Source organism: Mycteria americana, chromosome 1 (genome assembly GCF_035582795.1).
Source record: "Mycteria americana isolate JAX WOST 10 ecotype Jacksonville Zoo and Gardens chromosome 1, USCA_MyAme_1.0, whole genome shotgun sequence".
Taxonomy (NCBI): domain Eukaryota; kingdom Metazoa; phylum Chordata; class Aves; order Ciconiiformes; family Ciconiidae; genus Mycteria; species Mycteria americana.
Window position 1 is genome coordinate 16,693,489 of NC_134365.1, and position 25,718 is coordinate 16,719,206.

Consider the following 25,718-nt stretch of genomic DNA (forward strand, 5'->3'; position numbering starts at 1 on the left):
GAGAATTAGTTGGCTTTCAGAAATCACAAAACCTTATTTCCTGGTCCCCTGAAACCTTGCAATACTGATTATTGCAATTACATGTTGCCGTCCAGCAAAAAAGTTTTTGTTCAGATTACTTCATAAAAAAAAGGTGGCCTGTTTTTAATTAAGTATTCTATTTATGGGCCTAGTGATTGAAAACAAAACTTAGCTGAGATTTTTACTAAGTTGATTTTTTTAGTAGAAAATGAAATGAAAACAAAACTGGTGATTTTCCTTCATTATGTTGCTGTGTGTAACATTTTACAGAAGGCAAGATGAGTCTGCTATCACACTAAAAACGTATTTAATGATGTGTTTAATGTTTAAAAATGTGTTTACTTAACAAAAATGAGGATGTTTTCAACATTACGAACAGTACGTTGTTTACCTTGAAATGAAGACTCTCCTTTATTATGATTTTCCGAAGTCTGATAATGGAATCGGATTCTTCTGTAGCATTCACAAAGTGATAATCTTGGATTGCTGGGAAGCCTCGCTTATTCAACAGCTCTCTAGTAATTTTACTCATGCAGGCCTTACGTTGCATTTCATCAGAAACATCTAAATGAGTTCCAACAAGAATGACGGGGGATGTTGAAGCTCGGGCCTGTTCGTAAGATCCATACAGTCAGTTAGCTTAATAGTGAATGTTGATGTTCTTGTTTTATATCCACATAAAGTGTGAGCAATTTAGTCAAAACAATGAAAAAAGCAACTGTTTCTCGCTCTTTAAATATACCTCTTTTAAATAATTTTGAAATCTGAAATACTATTTCATGTCTTTATTCAAAGTAAGTTTAAACTGCAATCCCATATAATAGCTTTGACTGGATAAGGCAGTAAAAATGCATCAGCCTATAAATACAAAACATATTTTTTAACATACAGAGAGCAGTCTATTTCAAAATAGAACTATTAAAAAACCAGCTTTTTCTAAAAGCAAGCAGTGTAGATCTGGATTTCATACTTCGCAGATCAATAACATTGTCAGTAAAATAGAGGGACAACTGTATTTTTCATTAAAAGCACCCAACGAAATGGAAAAGCAAAGGGTTCTCTGCTAGTTGTCATCGGAACAGTGCAGCAGTGAAACACCAGCAAGTACTGCATAGCAAAGGAGAACACATCAGAAGTGGTCTTCATCAACACTTAACTGACTGTAACCCTCTGTCCTGTATCACTGCTGAAGGTGAAAAGAGTGAAAAAGACAAGTTTAACAAACAGGATCAGTATACAAAATCTTTATGTAATTGCATTCCCAGCCATGGCTAACCATCATACAAAAGGAAAAGACAAGTAACACTCACCATGGGCTGATTCCATCAAATGAAAATAAAACATTTAGAGCAAAAGAAAAATACATAGGCAGATGTTCAGACCAATTTCCCTAGCATAGTCCTGGAATCATTCCTATTAACAACAGAATGCTAAGCATACACTTAACAACAGGATTTAAAACCTGCATCTAGTCAGTTTTAAATTAGTCAAATTCTGATTTCCCCAGAATTTACAATGGTGTAAAAGAAAAAGCAGGTTTAACTTGCCATCCCTTTAATACTACGCCTTTCTTATTTTTATCAGTCAATTCAAAATATTTCCAGAACATACAAACTATTCTTCTGCACATCACTCTGTACCATTTTAAGTACAAAATTATGCTGATCATGTCTTTGTATGTCTACAAATATTTTCATAACCAGTATATGATGTATTTCAGCTCTTGTTTCATCTTAATAGTTTTATTTGCTGAAGAGCTTCTTTCCTCTTCCCTTCTCGAAAAATATTTGTGGTTAATTTGCTGTTCACCAACAGCTCCCTGGAAAGTGGAATTCCATTCTGTACATATCTATGGCTTACCTTGATGTTAAAAAGCCATGGCTTCATAGCATCCACCTCTGCTTGTCCTTTGCTGAGATCATAAACAGCAAGATATAAAGCTCTTTGGGTCATAAAATGAGGATGGGTACTGTAGAACTCTTCTTGTCCTAATGATAAAAATTTTCCAGTTTAGTACTTCCCTCACTGAACATCTTCAGCTCACAAAAAGGCAGCAGAACACTTATTCTCAGATCACTAATCCACAAATGAAATTAATGCTTACAGAAAATTATCTAAATTGACAGGAAACCTGTAATAACTATGAATTTTAGATAGGTACGCTGTGGTAGCTCATTGACTGAAGTGTAGTGTTGAAATACGTAAGCTAGTTTTAAATCAAGAAGTGTAAGATTTAACAGTGATAAACACGGTTGCTGCAAAGACAACTTGAAAGGTCATGATTCTTTTAAAACACCAATATTGAATTTCTCCCTCACTCCTTCCTTCCCTTCCTTCCTTCTTCCCTCCCTTTCTCCTATCCTTTCAGAAACTTCAAAATAAGACTCCTAAGTTCACAGGATTAAGCACTTAAAGTCACAACAGAAGCTGGACGTTCAGCTTGAATGCTGTTCTTCAGTGCTTATCCATTGTGATATAGACTGTATTTAAATGATCGCGGACCAATGTTTAAAAATAACTCTTCTATAGCCTAAAATAGCCCTGAATTTTAGAAATGCTTCTGGAGTCCCCTAAACTTCGAAAGTTTTCCAAAAGCCCAAAGTTCAAAGACTCTCCCTAAGTGCTTTGTTTTCTATGACCTTACGGAACAGTGATACTGTAGAGTACAGAGAGACCTAGACTATAAAAGAGAGAAACAGAGTTGAGTGGAAGATGATTCTTCTGGTGACTACAAGCAGTTTCTTACTATTCTGAAATGACAGTTCTGGAGTGCTATGGTTGAAACAAGTGGTCAGACCACATCTGGTGATGAGAAATTCCTGAGGCTTTATATTAAATTTGAGGGATTAGCTGCCAATTTACAGAATTCAATAATTTATAAGTGGTCACTTGACTTTTGGTGTAAGTTTGCATGGTTCTACTGTCCACAATTTGAAATTTCACAGGCTGACTCTAAGAATAAGTAATGCATTAATGTGTTAGAAAAGACAATAGTAAAGGACAATAAGCTCTTGAAATACCTCCAAAATCCCACACATTTAATATAAGCTCTTTCTTCATTTTGCCTTTCCCTTGAATGATCCAGTCTTTTACATCAATGCCTACTGTAGCTTTTGGAGAGCCCAATTCTGTTCGTTTGCACTTCATTAGTTGTTGTAGCAGGGTAGTTTTCCCACTGCCAGTGTTTCCAACAATCATGAGCTTCATTCTGTTATAAGGTACAGCCTTCTTCAGTCGTTGTTGAAGAAATCTGGCATAAAAAAGTTTGCAGAACTCATGGAAGTGTACAGTGAAGAAAAATACCACCAGAACTCAAGACCAAGGAAAAATCTAAAACCATACCATTTTCTTCAAATTTCCAATATCTGTTTGATATTACTGGGACTTTAACAGTCTATTCTAATTTCTGATTTGAAAGTTAAAGCTTAATTCAGAATGCATCTTTTTTTGTTTTGTAATTACCCAAAAATGTGCTCTGGGCAATGCACTTGGGAACACAAGAAACATATTAGAAATAATTGGTAAGCACCATTTATTGCATGGTTTATAGAAGCACCAAATTCAAGAAGTAATACTATTATATTCTAAATGACTATAACCTGTTTTATGTGTGTGTGTTGATATGATATGATATGATACCTTCCATAGAGTAGCATGCTGGATTTCATATGACAAACCAGCATGTCTTTTCAAAAGGATATATTGTTTTCTTAATGCTTACTGCATATCCCAAGAAAGCAAAACAAGAATATTCAAGAACAATAGGGCAACAAACCTGATAATGTCTCTGGCTTTGCATCCCACATGTTTGAAGTCAAAATTAAGATGGAGTCCTTCCAAAGGAAGATCCCAGATTTTGGACAGTCTTCCCATTTCATCTGGAAAGAATCTCAAATCGGGATTATGGCTCACATCCAGAGAAGTCAAGTTCTCTAGGAAGCCAATCTGAGGAGGAATCTAAGTAAAAGAACATTTAATGGGCAATTAAACATTTAAAAAAAAATGTATGAGCATGAATACATTAAATATTTAACAAAACTAGGTATTATTTTTACCGCTGCAGTTTAAGTTTTTTTAATAAACAGGCCTAATATCCCACATTAATAGACAAAGGACCTCATAATGAATTCATTATACAAACTGATTATATGACACATTCCAGACAGAAAAGCTTAATAGAATATGGTGATGATTTTCATTCACAGGAAGTACTATTTGCACTTACATACCATTTTACTGATAGAATTTACAATGATATGAGAAGTGACAAGAAAATCAAATTAGCATTGAAAAACTGCATTTAATTGAAAAGTGATTTCATTTTCTTTAGGTAGAATCTTACACTTTACCTCCTTTAACTTGTTGTGGGACAGGTGTAGCTTTTCTAGCCTAGACCATGCACATGCCTTTTCACTCAAGTCCAAGACATCTATTTGATTATGATTAAATAACAGCTCCCTTAAGTTTAATGATTTCCAGTGCATTGGTCCAGGTAGGCTTATGATCTTGTTTTGGCTTAAATCTACTGATCGCAAACTAAAAACATGAAAATAAAAAAGAGAAAAGTTAGCAAATGAAAAAAAAAACCCTGAGATTAACTGGAACTGTATTAGTTTTTAATAAATAAATAAATGGATTAGATATCAAAACAGTTTTCTGACAGGAATGTAGATACAAGAAGATAGAGAATTACTACTACAAGCAAAAGTAACTAAGATGATATTACAAGTAGGTCTTCATTACCTCAGAAAAAATTATAAATACATATGATTGATTCATTATAATGTTAAGTGTATTTGTCTGTAAATGAAATTGCTTGGTCATGAAAATAAACATCCACACTGTACTGTGTGTATATGTTTCAGATAATAAATTAAAGAGTCACTTCAAATAAGTGTACATATTGTGATAATATTCCACTTCCTTCTACGATTTGCAGACATGCATGGCTCTGTTCAGATTAGTAGAAGACACAGATAAATATAGTTCACACTCCTGTAGTGCAAATATTCAGTAATTCAACTGTAAACAGTACAGTTAATACACATTTATACCCAGGTAACAGAGAATAGAGTTTAGCTCAGGATTCCAGTTACAGGTGAGTGCAGGATCATGGAGTACACTGTTATGTGCAAAGTCTAACTTACTAGAATAAGTGTATTTAAAAAGTTAATTGCAATCTAACATAATACTAATATGTATTTTCATGTGCTTTTTTATAAATTTCAAATGAAAAAAAAAAAGCAATGGGGAACTTCCTGGTATTATCAACTTTCTAGAACTCGAGAGTCCACTTATAAACGATGGAGCCTCAGTAGGTGATCTGAACTGCTCTCCTTCTTGCTCCTAACTTAGGAGACTAACATCAGATGGTATGGATACCCCACTCTTTTATCAGAATGTTTCTATGAATATATGTTTGTATATTCATGTATGTGCATAAATTATATAGTTCAACTACACATGTATTTAAGAACCACATAAAAAAGAACATTTCATTTCTGTAAGTCATCTGTTGGACAAATATGCTGTTTATGTTACTGTGGAACATGAAGCATGCAAAAAATCCACGCAACTCCTTATTGATTTGTCTGGGCCGGAAGATGTATAACCTGAAAGCTGCACCTTTTTCAACACATCCATTAAATTTGCTGCTGTGAATATAAACGTTAGCATGCTGAAACAGTGTATTATCATGTTAATAATGATGTGATCTATGTAAATTTGATAAATGCAAGTTCACAAATCTGTGTGGATCTGCCCTCCCCATGGTGCCATCAGCACTCACATCTACCCACATCTATCAGATAAGTGATCTGATCATCCCTTCCAGGCACTCCTTCCACAATCTGATTCTAGTGACCTGTTAAGCTCAGTAACTTCTATAAAAAAAAGCAGAAGTCTGATTTTCACATGAGTAATGCTTTGAAGGTATAGCAAAATAAATGTCACATGCATCTTTATCACAATTCCATCTAGAGGAAGTGTCATTCTTTGAGAATAAATACCTTGTGATATTTGGGAAGTGAAAAACTAATCTCAGTATGCTTGTGCAAAAGTCTGCAGAGCTCCTTGAAAAGGAAAAATTGCCAGTATTTTTTTACTGTTGGTTTCAAGAAAATAATAAATTCATTCTGGTCTTCTCAGCAAGAATTGTCAGCTTCAGCAGTCAAGCAATATGTTTTCAATAACAATGATCTGAATTTGAGGAACAGAATTTCTCAAAATAATGAGGAAAATGTGACTGATTTGTCTTCAGCTAAAAGCTACTAAGTTTTGGGTTTAACCTGTTAGAGAGGATTTCCTGAAAATCAGTAAAACATGTAGAATTTTCTGCTTAACAAAGGTCTCGCCATCAGATTTTCTTCATCAAGAACTTGACATTAACTTCAATAAATAAAATAATAACTTACTGTGGTAGAAGAAGAATTGCTTCTGGAACATTAATAAAACGATTTTGGGATAATTTTAAGCTTGTTATGCTGGATGACAAGTCTGGTATTATTTCTAGAGCAGAAAAAGAGGTAAATCCTATTACTTTTCAGAACTGTTTAAATTATTTTTAAGACTGGAATTTTCTAAAATCAAAGACAGACTAAAAGGTCAGTTTGTCATCTTCTATACACAGGTCTTTGTACAAGCTACTAAAGACAGAATCTGAATCTTTTATTAAAAGCTTATTTAAAACTAAACTCCCCAAATGAAAGAAGTTTAGAACCAAGTTAATGTATGGGCTTTTATCACATTACATACCATTACACTTCATCTCATATTGGCATTAAACACTGAAATAATCTTACTTACGCTTTACTGTACTGCCAGTATACATAACATTCCCATAATACCCCTAGTGAGTGGTGGGTCTTAGGCATATAAAAATGACTCTAACGGTTCAGCTGTGTTTAATGCAGGTATAAGAGCTACCTTCTGAAATACTGTGACAATAATTTCAAAACGGAAGATTTTCTGTCTTGAAGACAGAAATAAATTCTGACAGTAGCTTATGAACTCCTGCAGTATCATTAAAATCTCATTTATGTAATTTGTATTTTTCATAGGTAAATTAATTTTGACAACTTTGCATAAAATATGCTAAGCCACTGAAACACACTCTGAACTTAATTCAATTGCTTAAACACTGGTTTCTAGTGAAGATGATCTGCCCTGTGGTACCTGAGCTATGTGCACATGGCTTGCAGATACAACATAGGAGCTACGGAAGACCTGCTTTTTCTGGACCAGAAGCTGTAAGCCAAGTGGGATACTTCAGGGCATCTCAAATGACACCTGCATTCAGGCAAGTGAATCAAACATTCTGTCTTATTCAGAAGACAACGCTGGATATAGTGTTGTAATACTTAGAATCATAGAATCATTTTGGTTGGAAAAGACCTTTAAGATCATCGAGTCCAACCATAAACCTAACACTGCCAAGTCCACCACTAAACCACGTCCCTAAGCACCACACGCCTTTTAAATACCTCCAGGGATGGTGACTCAAACACTTCCCTGGGCAGCCTGTTCCAATGCTTGATAACCCTTTCGATGAAGAAATTTTGCCTAATATCCAATCTAAACCTCCCCTGGCACAATTTGAGGCCATTTCCTCTCATCCTATCACTTGTTACTTGGGAAAAGAGACTGACCCCCACCTTGCTACAACCTCCTTTCAGGTAGTTGTAGAGAGCGATAAGGTCTCCCCTCAGCCTCCTTTACTCCAGGCTAAACAATCCCAGCTCCTTCAGCCGCTCCTCATAAGACTTCTGCTCTAGACCCTTCACCAGCTTTGTTGCCCTTCTTTGGACGTGCTCCAGCACCTCAATGTCTCTCTTGTAGTGAGGGGCCCAAAACTGAACACAGTATTCGAGGTGCGGCCTCATCAGTGCTGAGTACAGGGGGACGATCACTTCCCTAGTCCTGCTGGCCACACTATTTCTGATACAAGCCAGGATGCTTGTATGATATGTATTTCAGTACAGTATTAAGCTTGTATTAGTACTAGATTTGCAAGCTAACTTTGATTTCCTCTGCCTTGAACCTTCCCCAACAGTATATACAATCTCAAGTACACTCAACCATTTTTATAGCATCCACTACAGATACAAAAACATGATGAGATATGCTGAGTCAAATGTCCATCAAGCCTCATTGGAAGTATGCTGCTTCCAACAGCGATCAAAAGCTGATGCTTAGGGAACCGTATGAACAAGGACAAGCGTATATGGTATTCTCCTTTCCTGTTCTCCCAAGACTCTAAATGCTGGTGGCTGAGGAATTTTGTGACTTGGAATGGTTTCTAGAAGGTGGATCCTATCTTCACAGATACTTACCAAGAGCATTCATCCTGGCGTTGAACTGCTCCAGTTTTGTACAGCCCATGAAGACATTCTCAGCAAGGGATGAAATATTGTTCTTACTAATGTTTAACATTTTCAGTTCTTTCAAGCATATGGGTGAACACAAGCATAAAATTTTGTTTCTATGATAACAAGAAGAAAAAAAAAAATCAATAAAAATAAAAAAAAAAATCAAAAATCAGAAACTATTAGCTAAAAAGTGAAAGTAAAGAGTATTGATCTGACAGTGCTATCCTTATACCAGTAAACTAAAAATAAGGCTTGTATCTATATAAAGACTGACCAGTCAGCAAAAACACTGGTACATGTGGCAGCGTGGAATAACATGACTGATATTGTTTTAATCAATTTGGAGAGCAAATGTCAGAATGTACTACATTTGTCATTTGTGTCGTTTCCTGATTACATACTGCAGCTCAATCCCACACAAAGAGGACTGATGCATTTGTGAGTAGTTCTGTTTACTAAGGGTATGTGTTTGCAGGATTATAATCACACTATGACTATCAATTTAAAAAAAAAAGAACGGAATTCCCCATAGGGGATACAATTCAGGATGAGTATATAATGTATTCTGGGAAGAACACCAGAAAGATCCTGAAAATACAGCAATAAAAGAACCATGCAACACTGTTTTGCAAGGGTAATATTGCTAATAAAGTTAAAAATAAAGCTAATGAAGAAATGCAACAGGATTTTGAATTTAAAATATTGCTTTTGTAAATTTGATTCACATATTTAATACTGCTTGATTTAGTTACATATGTTGCTATCTTTATTCTGTGTGAATTTCTGTGTAAAAAATATCGCCACCGTATTTAAAATAAATTATGGGAGATGAATGAGACAGTATCTGCAGTTTACAGAGCTATCAATAATAGCATTCTTAAGAATTCCATATAGGTATGAATTATCTCACTCACTAACAAATATGATCAAGAGTGCTGGGAAACAAAAAATTACCTATTTTCTCTGCTTCTGTCATTTAAAACATATCCATACCAATAAACGCAATTCCATGAATCATACTTCCAAAAAACCTTTGGTGAATATGAAATACAGTGGAAACTGTATTCTGTATACAGAAAACCTAGTTGAATATGTTAGACAACACAGAGAGTCCCGTGGATTAATAGTATGGCAGTAGAAAAATGCTGAACTACAACACTTTTAGTATGTTACTGAAACTGCAATGCTATTAGATTCTGTCGAGGCCCACAGATATTCTCATGTACTTTGCAATACAACACTGAAAATGGTAGCAATTTACACATTTGGAAGATAATGTCAGTGTTCCACTGCTGACTAAACAATCTGTCCTATGCTATAACAGTCATCATTGTGGATGACAAATATATTATTTTCTGTTATCTTTGTTATGCTACTGTCCATTTACTAATGCTACTCACCCTTCTAGCAATAGCTGTTCCAGATTTTCAGCAACATTTGTAAGAAATTCAGGAGTGCACACCAGCTGATTGTATGAAAGATTAAGTTGCTTTAGAGTTGGACATCTGAGGTACGGATCCAAAGCAAAGGAAGGTCCAATGTCATTTCGAGAGATATCAAGATTTGCAATGCAATTCATTTTCAGTAAATAAGCCGGAAAAGAAGTAAATCGGTTACTGTGCAAATCCAAGCAAGTCAAGCATTTCAAGTTCTGAAAGAAAAGGATAATTTGTCTTTAAAAAGTTAAATGAAAATATGAATTTATACGTTTTAAATTGAGTTCTATTTTATACAATTTATTAATTTACTTCTATTTCTCTCACTAGGAAAAATATCAGAAAATAGCAATCATAACAATGTAACCGATAATATTTCTATTACAGAATAAAATATAAAGCATTCTTCAAAATTAATTAGTTCAGTTTCATAAAATTTAACAGATATTAATTGCCTGCAGTTCTCAGTTCCATTTACTTATTATGTTACTCAATATAACACATCCTAAAGCAGTTCTCTGCAGTAAATGACTTAAAACAGTTCCATGAAAATACTTTTATTTCTAGCTGAACATAAATCCACTGAATGAAAATGGAGTGAATGTATGAAGCATGCAAAAATATACACCCATATTCATGAGTGGTATTGTTATGGGTATATTGTTAGAGACAAACAATTTATTGTAACTAATCTCAACTTGTTTACATAAAATTATGGAGAATTACTTCACACAGTTGTTCTGGAATGTTTGTAAGAGCATTTTGGTGGAGCTCCAGTTTCTCAAGATGTTCCAGATGACTAGTTAAGCAGCTATTCTGGCTGATGGCATCGATGTTCTCCAGCTCATTTGATGAAAGATCTAGTGATTTAATATATTCTTTCTCTGAGATCAATGAAGAAAGACTGTCTGATGGTCTTATATGTGGTGAAAATTTTGAGATGCCTTCTATCAAAACAAAAACATGGGAAAAATAGTATGATTTCATTTATCATGTAATTAAAATTAAGATCAATCAACTTGGGATCTAAAGATGCAGAAGACAGTGAATGTTTGGATATTGGTTGAGATCCAAAACTATGAAGACTTCTATTAAGAGACAGAAATTTGTAAGACAGTAGGGAAGAGATGGACGCTTATGCACTGCACAACAGAAGTAGCTTTTCAAAGCCACTGAGGGCACTCATGAAATTTCATTGCCTGTTTAATTCTACATAAATTATTTGTGAAGCCCAGGGAAAGAAAAAATCCCTATATATACATTATTTGTAGTATTTCCAAAATGTATCCTCCTCTTCGTAAACAAATATATAATCTTACTAAAATCTTTGCATGCTATGCTAGTGAAATCATTAAAGATGAAAAATCTGCTATATATGTTAAATCGTATAGTTTACTTACTGGCAGATTCATCTGAAGGCAAGAATTTTCTTCTTTGTTTGATTAATGGTTCATAATCTGAGCCAGGTCCCTGGAAAATCGCAGAAGAGAACAAAAACCAGTTATGGACATATGCAGATATCTGAAATGATCTGAATTCAGTAAATTCCTTTTTATTGTGGTTTCTTTTTATCAGAACTTCCAGGGGGAACACAAAGAAACTGTACATTTCAACTAAAAATAACAATAGGTCACATCTTTATAAAACTTAGTGATCTATGCAATAAGAAAGAACAGTAGATTTAAAGTGCAATGGAAGTAGTGTATTTTTTGGCAACCTAAAATGACTTTCACTAGGGTGGGGTGATAGGATGGAGCAGGATATTACAAAAATATAAGTTTCTCTAGGGAAGCCAGTCTCTCCAGTTTCCCTTTACAGTCAATGGAAAGAGACAAGCTCCTTTCAAAGGAATCTGACTTTGATTCCACCGATTTGTCCTCTTATGTCTTCTTATGGAATCAGTCTCTCTTCATTTATCACAGTAGCACTCTGAAGATTAGCTTCACTAAGGGGTAGTTAAGTCTTTCTGAATAGGCCCACAGTTTCTCTATCTGCATTTGAACATTAGAACAGAAATCTGAGCAATTCACAATAACATGCACTTTTTATTGATCATAAATTTTTGCTGAAATAAACTCTCATCTGTACAGTGATCTGGAGCACAGTAATTGCACAGCAATAGAAGGAAATATTAAATGGCAACAGTGAGACAAGAGCCCATACAATTACATGACCTTTCCTAACACTTGATTATTAACAATTTTGCAGTAGGCAACACAGATGGACTTATAAAAAGCCTGGAACGAATAAGGATCTGACTTACCACAGAGTAGGAATGTCGCGGCAAAGTAGGAGAACCTGTTTGAAATGCCATTTCCCTACAATATAAGTCAGCAACTGCAATGGAATTGGACTTCTTTTTTGTAAAAAGTGAACCTTCACTTCCTAGTACAAAACAATAACACAGGAGGACAAATAAGTAAGAAAATGTATTTAAAGATGAGGCTCAGAATTCAACTATAATATAGATGCTGACATACAAAGGAGATATACATTTCAAAAGCATCAATATTGGCAGGATCTCACTGGTTAACTGTGTGTGCAATAGGCCAAGAATGTTGTCAACATGTTTTAGAGTATGAGTACACGGGCCATACTAACCTGACATGCTCCAAATATGACCTGCAGCTTGTGACATTGATGCTTTATCATTTAAAATTTCCAGCAGGTTGGGATTATTATACATGTTTTGTAACACATCTTTGTGCTACTGCAGTGTAAATAACTTTTTAAAATAGAAAAAGTTTGTATTTGAATAGATAAATTTGCGCTCCCACTGTTGTAGTAGTCACTTTCTAGCCCAAACAGAATCCCATACACAGCATTAGTATCAAGGCTTGTTGAAGACTTAGGCCGCAAGCTGTGAACTTTCACCCAGAGCCACTGACAGTACACTGAACTTTTACTTGGCCACATGAAGGAAGGCCCCAAAACCGGCGTAAACCAGAAAGATAAGGAAGCTTCAACCTTAGCAGAAGTTACAACCTTAGAGGTAAGAGAAGAATCGGCCCGCCTAGAGACAATGAAAGGGCACAGTGAAGAACGGGAAGACCCCAGACCCTAATACTACTATTGGTCTGAACTGTCTCCTGAGGGGAGGGGAACTTAAACTGTAAGGGTATCATTGCCCAGGGATTTCTTTGTTCTGGGTCCCTCTCCGGAGGCACCCAGCTCGAGCTGTTTTCACCGCTGTACCAATCAATAAATTGGTCTGGTGTACGTTGTATTGGAGACTCTGCTTCAGGAAACCTAGGGTCGAGCCAGAGGGAGAGAAAGTGCCTGAGAGCGAGTGTGTGTGTGAGCGAGGAGTCGAAAAGGGGCACCCGTCGGCTCAGTGGAGCTGCCCGCTGCAAAGGGACTCTGGTCCTAGCAGTTAAAGTCTCGGGTGGCGTGTGTGCGACTCCCTGAATACTGTGTAAACGCTCGGGCAGTGGCTTCTCCTTTAACACCCACATTTATTGACAATGAAACATCAAATGTGACTCTGGCTTTGGTGATTTAGGGTTACCTGGACCCATTTAGTGCTCCTCTTCTCAAAGCTACTTTTAAAACTCCTAAAATCACTCCTGTTAGCAAAGCCTGTGGTTTTTTACCATAATTTTCATATGACTTAACAACTTTTCTATGTGGGACAACAAATAGTATCTATCAGTATTATATGTCTGTGCTACAGTCCTACAGAAATGAAAAACAGTGCTGAATGATGTAAAGGGAAAGAACAAAACAGAACCCAAAATATTCCTTGGGATTCTCTGATTCCAAAACTCAAATTCTTCATCTGTGATGATTTTAAGTATCCAACAGTTCTAAAACAACAGTGACATCTGAACAAACAAAAGGCATGTGGTAAATTATGGCCACTTACTCTTATTATTAAGTTACTAATATAGACAGAAATGCTGGTTTTTATTCAAAGGCATTAAAGGCATTCAGATTTCCTGACATGGTTATCAAGAATGATGTTGGACTGACATAGACTTGTCATTTACACTTTCTGATCAATTCGATATCTTTGGGATAGGGCTTGTTTCACCTACTTTATTTGTTAACAATATAGTCCTCTATACCAGACTTAGTTGTGCGCACTTTATTTACAGACAACCGAGGGAACAGGGATGTCTAGATCACAATACACCTGACTTCATGATAAGACAAATTGTGCTCTTGAAGCACTTGCTTTTTGCTAGTGACTATAAAGGCAGCGTACGAGAATAGGTCAGAAACAGAAATCAAAATAGTAAATAGCTAAATTTGGTTGGATGAATCCCACTCTTTCTCTCTACAAGAAACTGAATGCATGAAGAACTAATTTTAAATGGGTAACTGAATAAAATGCTTGAAGGTCCTAATTTTGTAGATAAAGCACATACTTACTCACCATAAACTATTTTCCAATGTTACCACAAACAAAATTTTAGACAAAAGTATTTTTTTCATGGGAAGTGTTTTATGTCAAATACAAATAAACAACTGATTTATGGCTGTGGTCTAGCCCTGGTACACTAGATTGGGATTATAAAAAGAAAAAAGAAAAGAAAAACAATTACCTTCACTATCAATATCATCACTCAAAGGAAAAACACTGTCCACCAATGGGTCAGAAATGAAATTCCAATCATAGTTTTTATCCACTCCATCTTCAGAGAAGTTTAGATCAGAGGAGGCTCTTGATCTATTCTCTGAAATATTCTTCATCTGGAATTTAAGCACCATTCTTGCCAGTGCAGAACCTGCATCTGTATGTATAAGAAACCAAAAAGATAGCATATTCTCCAAGAAATCCAAATAGCTTTAAAAAAAATAACAGAAAGAACTTGATTTATTTTAAAGGTTTGGCAGTGTTTCTATAACCAGCTGAATGCTACGAAGAGATACTCAACTGATGATCTTGATCTAAAACACTTACATAGTACCATCAAGAGGTATTAACACATTTTGTACAGCAAATCCTATATATACTTACTTTGTTTTTTTAATGGAGTAAGTTTATCTGGGAACAAAGGAATAAGCCAGGAAGGTTCTAGTCTCCCAATACCAAATCCTCCAAGACATATACTGCTGTTGGCGACATCAAGGCTAAGCTTCTTTAAGAGCAAGCTGATGATTTGGCTATCTCCTCTCTTTATACTGATGGTTAAAGCACTCCGAACATCCTGCTCTCGAGCACCATTGGCTAATAGCAATTCCACCAATTTAGGATTATTTCCTTTCTCACAAACCTAACAGAGAAAAGCAATTACAAAAATTTATGCGAGGCACTCAAACAACAGCTCAGACTGCATTAAGATACTTGTCTCAAATTCAGATTCATTGTATTTTTAGGATCATGTCTCTTTTTCAATTACACAATTCCCTACCCCTCAGAGCATATGCCTGCCTAAGGCATCTGAGTACCAACTCCCATTTTCCTGAAGTCTTTGCCCAAAATATAACAAATGCCTGAGTTCTGTAATTGTAATTTCTGCCATGAGTGCACAAAATTTCCAGGCAAAAATAAATGGTAATTTGTGTAGTTTGGTTATTGCATACGGTCTATGGCAACTCCATTTATTTACCTGTTCAGTGGAAAAAAGACACTTAGGGGTTATTTTGCCATGTCATCTGGATATCAGATGACCAGGCAACAACAGTGAGACTCATCAGGCCTTGCCTAGTGCTAGGGAGCTCAGGTCCACTGTCTTCAGTCAACTTTGCTCCTTCCAATCACTCAGCCTGCATTGCTACCCAGAGCAGTGTTGGTTATGAATATTACAAATATTTTTTAGAAATACTTCCAGTTACTTCAGTATTTCCACTGTAGTTTGCTAACACTGATTTGCCTACCTCAGACTCCATGGATGGATGGTCAGTTCCAAACTCAGTTGTGCTTTATCACCCAGCCAGCTCTGCCAGCAGAAGTGAATACTTCCTAATTCACTTCAGGCAGTACTGGTGGGGTTTTCTCAGACCATTTAAAACTTTGACACTGAAGCAAAATTAAGAAGTGCTCATACACACCATTTCACAAAAAAATTTTTAAAGGCAGCCAGCCACATTTAGCAAGGAGCACTTATAAGCAGGTGGGAACAGCCTCTCTGTTGGCATGGCTGAATCCAGATGGGATGTTTGCCTATGGCCTTAAGACACCAACATATTTCAAATAGTTGATGCTCTGGATGTGGCCACTGTCTGGATAAAGCTCTTTGCAGCCAGTGTGACTGCAGGCATTCCAAGATGTTACATTACTTTAGCTGTGTTGATAAAAAGTCAGAACTCTAACCAGAACAGTTAAATCAGCACAAAAACTAATGACTATATTCATCTTTAATTACAACACAAAGTAAAAAAAATCCAGCATTCCAGGGCAGGCATTTTGGGCAAAGTCTTCTTTGCAGGTCTAAAACAGAGTGAGACTAAGCACACTGAAACCTATCTATGCACTGCTGATCCATCTGTACTTCAGCCTCTCAGAGCTTGGAAAGAGCTGAATTTGGAATATCAGTTCACAGACTGGGCTCTAAAGGGCTTGATGCCATCTACGCCTGATTAGTTCAGAAAAAATGACTGGGAGTTTGCAAATCTTGAGCTTAAGTCTTCTTCCTCAAAAACACTCCAAAGCTAAGGCTAAGTCAGTACTTCATTGAACCCAGGTTTGCATGTGAACAGGGTAAATGATCAGAAAGCACGGACTTTAAAGTGAACTTGCATCAGAACTGAACTGGCAGTGTGGGCACATTCTAGGTGACAGTGACTCTATGAGCTTCAGTAAAGTGAAGGGTGTTTCAATGAACATCAGACTGAGCCTGAAGTCACCGTGAGTAGCAATGGTTAACATCACTCAGGTCACAGTTAGATTGCACTGGGTATTGCTGCTGTGTTCTGCCAAATAGATGTTTACATGAAAAGAGAAAGGAACCCAAAAGCACAAATTTTAAAGCAATAAAACTATATATATTTCCATGTATTACCTGATAGATCAAAGAGTTTGTCTTTGTCTTCTTATTAACATCAGCTCCCAGTAGAAGTAAACATTCAGCCATAATACTATTGTACTCAATACATGCTTTTTCCAGCATCATATTTTTTAAATCATCATTTTCAGCCATTTTAGCAAAACATTTACAACACAGGCTTTGAAACTGAATGGGAAGACAAACAATCAAAGTTAGGACAAAAAAAGCACCAAAACTCTTCAGCTGTGGAGCTGTCAAAAGAGAGAAGATACCTGTCGATCTCGCTGGTCAGTGAAACACATAGACATCTGGTAGAAAATGACTGTGTCAAATGATTCCTGTACCAGCAGCTTTGCAAAACAAGGTGACAAACCAAGAATTGACAAGATCGCATGAAATCCCTAAGAACACAATGAGAAGATTGAAACAAGTGCAGTGTTAAAAAGTGTCATTTTAAAACAGGTCGTGCAACAAAATCAAATTTCAACCAAAAGATACGTGCTTTAATTTTTTTTTGTCTTGCTTTTAAACATGCAATAATTCACAAATTGGAGAAGATCAGGAGAGAAGGCAGAAACACCTGGTGTCTCTGTGTTTATATAGCTGTAGTTTCATGCTTGTTTAGCTGACACACTTAAACAGATATTAACTGACACTTGAAAAGCCAAATTATGCACCGTAATATCTGACAACATCCTGCCTGGCAGTGACAAATGTACTCGTGATTTCCTGAAAACGTACAGAGGAAACAATCTCCTTCTAAGGATATGGGATGAAGATGCATCTCCTGTCCCAATGTGTTGCTCTGTAATCCTTGAATTTGAAAAAAAATACATAGGCTAAATGGAAAACTTTACAGGTGTATCTAAAATCTAAAAAGAAATACAAAATTATCCCATGATTCTGCAAGTAAAGTTCACCTAGAAGGATGAACTGGGTAAATTATGGACTCTTTGTCCAAACCTAATTGAAACTAAATCACTTCAAGTAACTTCCTTATTCTACCACATTATTTTTATTTCTCTCTACACTGGTTGCTAAGCTAAACTTGGAAGGGTTGGGGGAAAAACGTCAGTAAAGAAGGGAGGCTGTACTTGTGATATTTTCATATTGATCTGAAACAGAAGTACAGAAAATCTCACAGGAAGCTGATCTCACAGGCAAGGTCCATTCCACTAGAAAAATGAAACTGGCAACAAACAGGGAAAGCTTCTGAAGCAGGGGAAACAGAACTTTCACACGAGGAGGACTGAACATGTGTTTGCAAACAGAATATGAATTCTCTTTCCATATTCAGAAGTAGATCCAAAGTCTGACACAGTATTCCAGTAATATCCTTCTTAAATACAGCATTTCTACACTAAGCTTATTGCTGGTGACAGGGCTGGGAACTAAGTTATTTTCTATTAATTTTCAAATATCAATACTATAGTGACAGTTACTTCATTAAATGGTTATAGACTGACTGAATGATGGACCATGACTGAGAAACTTGTTCTAGCTTGCAGATCTCAGAAGTCTTAGATAAACACCTTACATATTCTGGATTGAATATATGCCTCCAAGAAAACCATCTCTATGGCAAACATATTGGTTTAATTATAAAGGCTTATACTAATCTAGTAATTGCAATAAAATCAAAATGAAGTAATTAAAATAAGGAATTATACTTCAAATATAACTACACTGAGACAATTTTCTAAGGTTTTGCCTTTCACAAGAAATATTTCACTAGAAATAACACATACATGCATCTGGATTTCAGTAACCTCTTTAAATCGTCGCAGAGTAGAAACCAGAACTGTTGACAGGACATGCATAGTTGCAATACACAAACTCTTTCTTGTAATCAAAGAGCGTAGAAGACTCAAACCCAAACACTGTATATCTAGGAGAAAAAAAGAAAGATTAATAATGTTGATTATTCAGATATTCTGAGTGGAATAAACCCATGACCTAAGTAGTGTTATATTACTAATATTCCAGAAAGTTTTTTGCATAAGCTATTAGAGGGCCAGGAGTAACTACAAAGCAGATGAACCTGAGGACTGTGCAGTACTGCAGCCTTTTCTTGCCATGTAACCTACATCACATCCAGTACTAAACAGTGTAATAGATCGGTTATAGCTTCTATGGCTCATCAGCCCCTCCGACTACATCATTCACATTCAACTAACAAAATACCTTCCCTACCTTGTTCATCTGGATACATCTGTAGGGTGTGAAGCACAGTGTCAGTAGCTCCTTGCTGGGTTAAAATTTCTAGTGCACCAGTACACTCAGCTACAGAAGCAAGTAGTTTTAATCCACACTTCTGAATGCTAGGATTTCCAATAAACTAATGGAGAAATGAACATAAAATCAGATCAAGTTTGTTCTGCTTAAAATGGCAACGGAATAGTTGCTTGTTCTTAAAGTCGTTCTGTAACAACAAGCGATTGTTGTTCTTAAAGTATGTGAAATTACAGTTGATGTGACAATAAATAACAATAATCACAATTTCAAAAAAGGTTTCCTTTTCAACCATCAGTTTCAACCGCTCATGACCTCCCCAGATTTTCACCTTTGATTCTGAAAATATCCCCTAGCTAGTTTTCTAATGGAGAGTGGGATTTTTTTCCCTCAGTGTTTCAGTACAACCAATCACAAGTTCACACCATTTTGCTAGGACAAGGAGAGTGAGAAAATGTACTTCCTTTGTGGTTAAAAAGGAACAAAAATGGGGTTCTTTGAGAATGGCACAAGTGATAAACATGGCAGCAATTGAAAAAAATATGAAAAGAAAGATATGAAGCAACATACCTATTACCACACCCCATCAAGGTTTTAAAAGCTTTGGGTTTAGTTATATAGAAATTCGACAGGTTATTTGCGATTATTTTTCCCAATTTTCCCCCACTTCTAGATGGAGGAAACCTAGATGAGGCCTAGATCTGAAAATGTGCATAGCTGTCACAGTGACTTGCAAATCTGCAACATTATTTCAGTTGAGTCCTGCCCATCTTCCTCCTTATTCCTTCTCCAGTTTTTCATTTAAATATGTTAATTTCTAGCCCTTCTGGTTCATATTGTAGTACCTCAAAACACAAACCAGCTGGGTGAGAAAAAGCCATCAGGATGGTCACAAAGCACTGGAGACCATAATACATTCTGAAGTAAAAATTATTTTGCCTCCCTTGTTAACTCCTATATTCCATATCTTCAGGTCAAGAAATATCCTTTAGACACTCTAGCACTCTTTTGCTGATACATTATTTGCTCTGACTTTTATAATAAATGTAAGAGACACAAACTTCCTTGACTGAAGGTGTTTGGCAAGCCTAAAATTGTTGAGAGGCTTCTAAAAAATTGTGAATTGCTACATCCATTTTGATTGTGGTCATGTGAACCTTGTAAACCTTGTAGAGGTGGGATTCTTCTGAAGGCCATGAAGTTAAACCTTTCCTGTCACTAGGATTTAAGGTTAATTTGCTGTGCAAAGTGCCCAGTGCAGTCTCTGCTTCAGCCTTTCACTTTTCAGCTTCCCCTTCAAGGTACTGTGATCATTCTGTTTTCCAGTGGCTGAAAAAAGTTATAGAATTGAACAGTGAAAAGAATGGAGACAACTGAGAAACACTTTCTCTTGAAAGCAAAGGAGTATGTATCCATGAAAGCCATATTAAAGAACCACTCAGTTCTATGTGTAGTTGAGGTGTAGGTATGAGGACACTTTCCATGCATAAACTAGTCCATTAAAAAAATCACAAATAAACTGTATGCTTGGAAAAAAAATTAGCCTTGTTTTCATAAAAATCCTTTAGAGTTACTGTATAAAGGATCATCTAATACACTCCAGAACAGAAAGTAAGAAGAAACCCCAAACGATAAATGAAACTCAGGAGTTAAGATTAATTCTATCAAATCAATAGGACAATCAATGTGGAACTAAAACTTACAAATTATTCACCATTGCAAGCATAAAATAGTGAGAAAATTCATTAGAATAAAGCTTTAACTATACCCTGTTCAAAGCATTAAGCACCAATGAATGAGTTCCCTCCAACAGACACTGGCTTTTAATGACTTTTACTGTAAGTGCAAAAGCACCATCTCCCACATCTCTGGAAGAACCATTCTGGTGTTCATTCTTCGTATCTGCAACAATGGAAAACAGCCTTCCTCAGAAGAACAGATTTAATATTCTCCCCAGTATTAACCCAATATTACAATCAAATTGAATACACAGGTTTTAACAACTGACTCAGAGGGCGTATTTCAGATCTTAGGACATTTTCAGAATGCTGTAGTTACAGAGACTGGAGTCCCTCCAGATTTACATTATAGTGTGAGTACATTGTGTTTGAAATGACGATTTCACCACGTTTGCTCACTGCTTACTCTGAAAATGCAAAACCATGCCAAAGATTTTGCCTAAGGTACACTGCAATATATTACTTTTTTGAGCTATGGGGTTTCTTGGTGTTCCTGATGCCTACATCAGTATGCCTCTTCCTTCTGGAAAGGAGACACTACAGAGAAGCTACAAACTAGTTGCCCTTTCTCACTTGGCAGCACATCATAGGCCAAATTTTACCCACAGATGATGTAAGTGGAAGGTGAGTACAAATAAAAGAACAGAGAAAAGGTCTTTCAGATTTACATTTCTTGTAGCTATTGACACTTGCAGTCATGTGGCACTACAGAAAGTACCCAGAAATCCTTTAAAAGTCACTTCAGCATTCATATTTGTTCCAATTACTATTTTCCCCATGAATTACTTTTTATTCCCTAATAAACCTACAAGTTCCAACATCCAGTTGGTGCTGTCTTTGTTTGATTACACTTTAGAAGGGCCTCACTTCAGGATACTGGCAAAAAAAGTGCCTTGCCTACATGTTAGAATACATATGTCAAGTCTTAATCCTGCTCTTTATTGAAAAAAAAGGAAAGTATTATGATTACAATTCAAAGAATAGAAGGAAACTGAAAACCTGAAATCAGTCTGCATATTAGCCAAGTTACTAGTTTCAGAGTTATTGGTTTTGTAAATGTTCCAACTAAAACTGCTGAGAGATGCTTGCAAAAAGTTGTTCTGAAAAAATTCAGTACCGCATGTCTGTATTCTCACACTTAATATCAGAGGAAAAAACCACAATATACAGCAGTAAACTGATAAGAAGAGTTAAAACTTTCCCGAAATTCTATTAAAGGTATACAACTAAAAAAACCCATATTTTTCCCACTGTAGATTGCCTTTAAAGAGGTTTTTTTTGGAAAGGAATTTCTAAGCTAGTCAGTTTGGCTTCTCCTTTTCTGTAGAAAATAGCATGTAATAGTATATTTCATATCTTTAAATCACTGTATTTTTTGGTGTCAGAGGTCCAATTTTACGTTCCTTCCAAGAGATACTATTAAAACAATTGCATTTTGTAGTACAACAATGTTGATGTCATTGTCACTGTTTGCTCTCACTTAAAGGGTATCTGTGATGAAAATACACAATCACAGCAATAGCTCCACACTAATTCCCTGAATTAAGGGAGCTAACTCTTCACTGATGAAATCAAGGGGAAATCAGCAGTGATAATTTTGGTCTGTTACCTTCAGTACCTCAAAAGTTTTCCTCCATCTTGAAGAGTTACAGCTGCTCTCAGCTATGTACAGAACTCCAGTAAATTTTTTGAAGTCCCATTAAAGGCTGTCTCATTAGATAAGAAAGACTAAAACCTAGCTATCTAATTCTATTCTCTGATTTGGTGTATGATGCCACACCGATAATATTTTTGGATGACTTACCAGGCATCATGAAGTGTAAAAGTACTCGAAGTGCTTCCAGTTGTACAGAGAGTGATTTTTCATGTTTCCTCATGGCTTTTACAACTTCTGATGCAGCTACTGTCATTATATCCAGATGAAGGAAACTAAAAATATTGTTTATAAAATAAATAAAAAGAATGCATTTCCAAATTTTACATGTATTTGCCTCCTTAACTAACACTGTGTGATATCCCTTTAGAACACTGTAAATCTGGTTTGAGGTACGAAATATAAATTAAACTATGGTACTTTTCTTCATCACAGCAAATATATTATTTTCATGCCATTCCATGAATTCAGTCTATGTAATTAATTCCACTCTAGACTACTGAGAGGTCATTTTCAATGCAGTCCAGAACAGTGATACACAGAAAGTACAGTATTTCATGCAGCATGAGTGGTAGATTCATATATTTCACTTTGATTCCAGTCCAGATATGTGAAAAGATAAATCTTCCCTAATCCAGTGCTCCACAATTGTCATAATGTACTGATGAATTGTCAGATACTTGTAGAATAAACAGGAAAATATCAATCATGTTAGGTTCTAATCTTGAAGAAAAAAAAAAAATGTCAGTGTCCTTAGCATTCCTAGAAATGGCAGTAGTCAAAGGCCACTAATTCACTTTTAAGGTTATTTTCTTCTTCCATTTTATAACACTTTTTATTCCCGTGAACAAGTTTATGGAAGTTTTGAGATTTTCTTCTTTATAAAATGAAATTTTTCATAAGAAATTCTGTGACTATATCTTGAGTCTGTAATTTTTTCACAGACAGCTTAGCATATATAAAGGTTTCAGGGAAGGCTGGAAAAACTTGGCAGGACACCTGGAATCATGTTCCCATGCTGTATATCAGTATTTCTGAGTCACAAGTTTGTTTTCCAGTCATGTTCTAGAGCATTTGCAAAAGCCAACACAAAAGCAATATTAACACAATGTTATTTTCATAATCAGAGTTAATATTGTGGGAAATTTCTTAGCTCTCAATGGAATTCAGTGTGGCTAACAGGAGGGGAGACTACCTAGCGACAGTCTATTCAAACCTTGCTGCTCAAGAACCAGCTCCCTACATATATCCACCTGGGTATTTGACTATAGGGCTTACAAAATTCAATGTCTTGAACAGGGCTGTCAGCCTGTGGTCAATTTTAATAGCAGTGAAACAGTCAATAATGTAAAAGTAATCAATTACAGCACTGAATCTCACAAACCTTCACTTTGGAAGTCGCCACGTATTTCTAAGTATATTACCTTCCTTCGAAAACATGATTCAGAATTCTGCAGCCACTTTCAGCCACTTCAGGAGAATGTGGATGCTTCCTCATTATATCCAAAACATTCATGTGTATTCCTTTAGCCAAAAGTGTCTTCCTAATATTTACTACAACACAAAAGAGCAAGCATCCTATAAGTAAATCTCTCTCCCTTTATGTATAGTTCTCAAAAACAACAGAACAGCTAATTTTTTCCCCCCTTTTTTCGGTATTTTTCCTCACCAAACATACATGTTATAGAAGTATAAATTAAAATGGTGTGCTGGTTTTGACTGAGATAGAGTGAATTTTCTTCATAGAAGCTAGTATGAGGCTATGTTTTGAATTTGTGCTGAAAACAGTGTTGATAATACAGGGATGTTTTCATTAGTGCTGAGCAGTGCTTACACAGAGCCAAGGCCTTTTCTGCTCCTCACCCCACCCCACCAGCGAGTGGGCTGGGGGTGCACAAGGAGTTGGGAGGGGACATGGCTGGGACAGCTGACCCCAAATGACCAAAGAGCTATTCCATACCATATGGCATCATGCTCAGTATATAAAGCTGGGGAAGAAGAAGGAAGGGGGGACGTTCAGAGTGATGGCGTTTGTCTTCCCAAGTCACTGTTACGCATGATGGAGCCCTGCTTTCCTGGAGATGGCTGAACACCTGCCTGCCCATGGGAAGGAGTGAATGAATTCCCTGTTTTGCTTTGCTTGCGTGCGCGGCTTTTGCTTTACCTATTAAACTGTCTTTATCTCAACCCATGAGTTTTCTCACTTTTACTCTTCTGATTCTCTCCCCCATCCCACTGGAGGGGGAGTGAGTGAGCGGCTGTGTGGGGTTTAGTTGCCGGCTGGGGTTAAACCACAACAAAGGGGAAACAATTTGAGCTGAAGCTGACTTCTGTTTGCATAGCTTAATCAAATGCATTATAATTCCTGAATGCCTAGTAAGTTTAAATACATCTACTCTTTTTACTTACAGAAAGTTCACTTAAGGGAAGGAGAATGTACAGCTTTATTTTTATTTTCCAAAATGTTTATTCTTAAACAATTTTCCTCCTAATTGCACTCTGTGATCATGTAGGAAAGATAGAATTTAAAACTTTTAAAAAACCTTCTAACTTCCAAAATAAGGCTTCAAAAATGAAATTATATTTATTCACTCTATTTACTTTGTTAATTCATTTTTTAAAAAATTCAAATACCCAAGCACATGTTGTAGCTATAACTGTAACCAATACAGCTCAGAACACTTTAAAAACATTCTACATTATCATGGTAACTACCACCAATTCTTGTCATTCCCAGTTCAGTACATCCATTTCAAATGGTTAATTCAAGCAATGTTGCATTGTGCCAGAGGGTTTTACCAAGCTTCTTTATGTCTATCATTTCTGGTGTAAGCACATTCATTTAGGGGGAAAAAAAGAAGAAAAAAAAGACAAACCAAAAATTTGCTTTAGATTTCCAATGGGAGTCAGAGGCCCACTTGTCAGTAACATGTTATGAAAGTACCTGGTATAATATATGATAACAGTATGCATACATTTATGAGATCTATTTCTTTATATAGATACACATTTATCTCATAAATAACTATAGAACCTTTTCATTGTTAGGTTTTATGTACTTGGATGGCTCAGTAACCTAGTGATAAAACAATGCTTTCTCACCTACAGAATGGTAATTAATTGCTAGTCTTTGTCTTCCTATCTAGCCAGTGGTTTTCAATGTGCAGTCTACAAACCACTTGAGTCCATAACCATTTCAAACGGTCCTGGGAAAGGTTATCTAATAAAAGCAGGCCAACTGTCAGTAGGCTTAAATACTCTACCCAGGGGTCCACATCTCCACTGAAAAATTTTGAGGGGGTCTGCAAATTGAAAAAAGTTAGGAAACCATGTTAGGG

The 25,718-nt window shown here is 36.1% G+C and overlaps 1 protein-coding gene across 3 annotated transcripts in view; it reads right to left on the reverse strand.

Moving 5' to 3' along the window:
* The window catches only part of LRRK2 (leucine rich repeat kinase 2), a 75,123-nt gene that overhangs the window by 24,913 nt on the left and 24,492 nt on the right, over positions 1–25,718 (reverse strand). For 2 of the 3 annotated variants that reach the window (XM_075492011.1, XM_075492026.1), the window contains 20 exons: positions 23,805–23,934; positions 22,531–22,655; positions 20,756–20,889; positions 18,949–19,093; positions 18,504–18,643; positions 17,028–17,156; positions 16,771–16,941; positions 14,787–15,042; positions 14,371–14,559; positions 12,087–12,208; positions 11,224–11,293; positions 10,550–10,770; positions 9,788–10,038; positions 8,352–8,500; positions 6,435–6,528; positions 4,371–4,557; positions 3,797–3,978; positions 3,042–3,271; positions 1,882–2,009; positions 413–631 (listed from right to left, as the gene is read on the reverse strand). In XM_075492011.1, coding sequence (XP_075348126.1) covers positions 413–631; positions 1,882–2,009; positions 3,042–3,271; positions 3,797–3,978; positions 4,371–4,557; positions 6,435–6,528; positions 8,352–8,500; positions 9,788–10,038; positions 10,550–10,770; positions 11,224–11,293; positions 12,087–12,208; positions 14,371–14,559; positions 14,787–15,042; positions 16,771–16,941; positions 17,028–17,156; positions 18,504–18,643; positions 18,949–19,093; positions 20,756–20,889; positions 22,531–22,655; positions 23,805–23,934 — 3,272 coding nt within the window. The remainder of the gene's footprint in view (positions 1–412; positions 632–1,881; positions 2,010–3,041; positions 3,272–3,796; positions 3,979–4,370; positions 4,558–6,434; positions 6,529–8,351; positions 8,501–9,787; positions 10,039–10,549; positions 10,771–11,223; positions 11,294–12,086; positions 12,209–14,370; positions 14,560–14,786; positions 15,043–16,770; positions 16,942–17,027; positions 17,157–18,503; positions 18,644–18,948; positions 19,094–20,755; positions 20,890–22,530; positions 22,656–23,804; positions 23,935–25,718) is intronic. The other variant, XM_075492018.1, reaches the window with a different exon arrangement.